This window comes from Sprattus sprattus (assembly GCF_963457725.1).
Source record: "Sprattus sprattus genome assembly, chromosome: 14".
NCBI classification, from domain to species: Eukaryota; Metazoa; Chordata; class Actinopteri; order Clupeiformes; family Clupeidae; genus Sprattus; species Sprattus sprattus.
In genome coordinates, this window is record NC_137912.1 from 4,668,656 (window position 1) to 4,671,155 (window position 2,500).

The 2,500-nt window shown below is 46.4% G+C and overlaps 1 protein-coding gene across 1 annotated transcript in view; it reads left to right on the top strand.

Annotated features, from left to right (window-relative positions):
- bltp3b (bridge-like lipid transfer protein family member 3B) overlaps positions 1-2,500 on the top strand; it is a 57,330-nt gene that overhangs the window by 30,780 nt on the left and 24,050 nt on the right. The window contains exon 9 of the mRNA XM_080850914.1: positions 577-660. Within this exon, the coding sequence (XP_080707040.1) occupies positions 577-660 (84 nt within the window). The remainder of the gene's footprint in view (positions 1-576; positions 661-2,500) is intronic.

Sequence of the window (2,500 nt, forward strand, 5' to 3'; positions counted from 1 at the left end):
TGTGTGTGTGTGTGTGTGTGTGTGTGTGTGTCTGTGTGTGTGTCTGTGTGTGTGTGTGTGTGTGTGTGTGTGTGTTTGTGTCTTGCTAGAAGCAGGAGAATTTCTCACAGCGCTGTGCTTGTTAGTTTTTCATCTGACAGTTCAGATCCGCTTGAGATGTTTTGTTGTTGAAAGCCGAGAGGATCCCATGTCTCTGAGATGTATTCCCCTGCCTGTATTCTTGCTTTGTGTTGATGTGTTTATGAGGATTTTTGTTTTGTTTTGTGTTTTTTTACACAAGTTGACTGTGGGCATAGCTAAGGTTTTCTTGTTTGTGCATGTGTGTGAGTGTATGTGCATTTCTGTCCAAGTAGCTATGAATATTGAAACAATATGTATTCATCTTTGAATCAATTCACATACACTTGTGAATGGTCATTCTATTTGTGGTTTGTCATGACTGATTTGTCTCCTCTCCTCCCCTTTCCTCTCCTCTCCTCTCCTCTCTTCTCCTCTCCTCTCCATTCATCTCCTTTCCTCTCCTCCTCTCCTCTCCTCCTCTCTCCTCCTCTCCTCTCCTCTCCTCTCTGTGCGCAGTGATCAATAAGAGGATAACAGGCGGGGCCATGCAGCTCTCCTTCAGCTCCATCACCCTAGACTACTACCCCTTCCATCGGGCAGGTAAGCACACACACACACACACACACACATACAAACCCTAGACTACTTCCCCTTCCACCGGGCAGGTAAGCACACACACACACACACACACACACACACACACACACACACACACACACACACACACAAATAGTGGAGCATATACAGGCCATTGAAACTCATATCAATGCGTTTCAAGTTTGACTGCCGGCTTCTTAATGAAGTATAACAGCTGCACTCCACTTGAAGGAGCATTGACGCTATCTGTCCCATTCATTTACACTGTATTTGCATGAGCCTTCAGACCCTGCTCACTCAAGCATTCATGCGGCTCCTGATCACACACACACACATTCCAGCCTGCTGCCTACTTCCCACTGGTCGGCAAGTCTTCCTTGTCATGCAACAAAGGAAACGCACGCAGACGACACGATCCAGCTGTCCAGTTCGGCTTTTGGCATAGCTGAAGAACACTTTAATAGCCCTCATGTTTTCTTCCGAGTGTGTGTGTGTGTGTGTGTGTAAAGACACCCTGTGTGTGTGTGTGTGTGTGTGTGTGTGTGTGTGTGTGTGTGTGTGTGTGTGTGTGTGTGTGTGTGTGTGTGTGTGTGTGTGTGTGTGTGTGTGTGTGTGTGTGTGTGTGTGTGTGTGTGTGTGTGTGTGTCTGTGTGTGTAAAGACACTGTGATGATTCACACAGTACAATCATTTGCCTCGACTACAGGCACATTGTACTGCTGGGTGTGAAATGCTTTGCACGTTGTGTGTGTGTGTGTGTGTGTGAGAGAGATAGATGTGGACTCAAGCACTGCAGAAAAGAAGGCATCACAGGAGTCAGGTGTGTGTAGGCGCTTTTCCACTGCAGGAACTCAGGGCACTTCCCTTGAGGCGCCTACGCTTACAGGAACAGCCTCCTAATCGTCCCTCTCAGCCCTTCTGTTTCCATTGCGGTGCAGGATCTACGGACCTGCCTAGACTAATGTTTTGCTCTTCGATCACAACGTCAATTCCGAGAACAACAAAATGATATATCTCTCTAGCAGCAGCAGAATCACCAACATTACACCAGAGATTTTCTGATGTAGATGACGTCAGTATTATCTCAAGATCTAGTCAATTAAGTTAAGTCAAGTCAAGTCATATTTATTTATACAGTATAGCACATTTAAAAACAGCTCATGCTGACCAAAGTGTTTTAATTAAATGTATGTATGACAGCTGTAATTACATGATAGATGAATATACCAGCACCACTATGATTAATTAAAGTCTACGTTCCAGCTGATGGTTTGCTTATTTGTCTGTATTCACCACGTACCCTCTGGTAAATCTTGCTGGTTTTAAATATGGCGCTTGTTGTCCTCCACTCACTCTGCGTTGAACTAATAAGCATCAACCATCACTGCAGTCGCCACCAAGCCCTTTCAGTGCCACACAGAAATACCTCCCCTGGAGTAGGTGCCACACAGAAATACCTCCCCTGGAGTAGGTGCCACACAGAAATACCTCCCCCGGAGTAGGTGCTACACAGAAATACCTCCCCCGGAGTAGGTACTTATTTCACCCCTGAAAACGGCCCTGAAAGAGGTCCTACGGGGGCGGTTACTGCCAGCCCCCTTAAAAACGTCCTGCAGTGGAAAAGCTGTGTGTCTGTGTGTCTGTGTGTCTTTGTCCGTGTGACTGTTTGTGGTGTGTGTGTGTGTGTGTGTGTGTGTGTGTGTGTGTGTGTGTGTGTGTGTGTGTGTGTGTGTGTGTGTGTGTGTGTGTGTGTGTGACTGTTTGTGTACTTGTGTGTGTGAGTGTGTCTGTCTGTGTGTGTGTGAGTGTGTCTGTCTGTGTGTTTGTGTGTGTTTGTGTCTGTG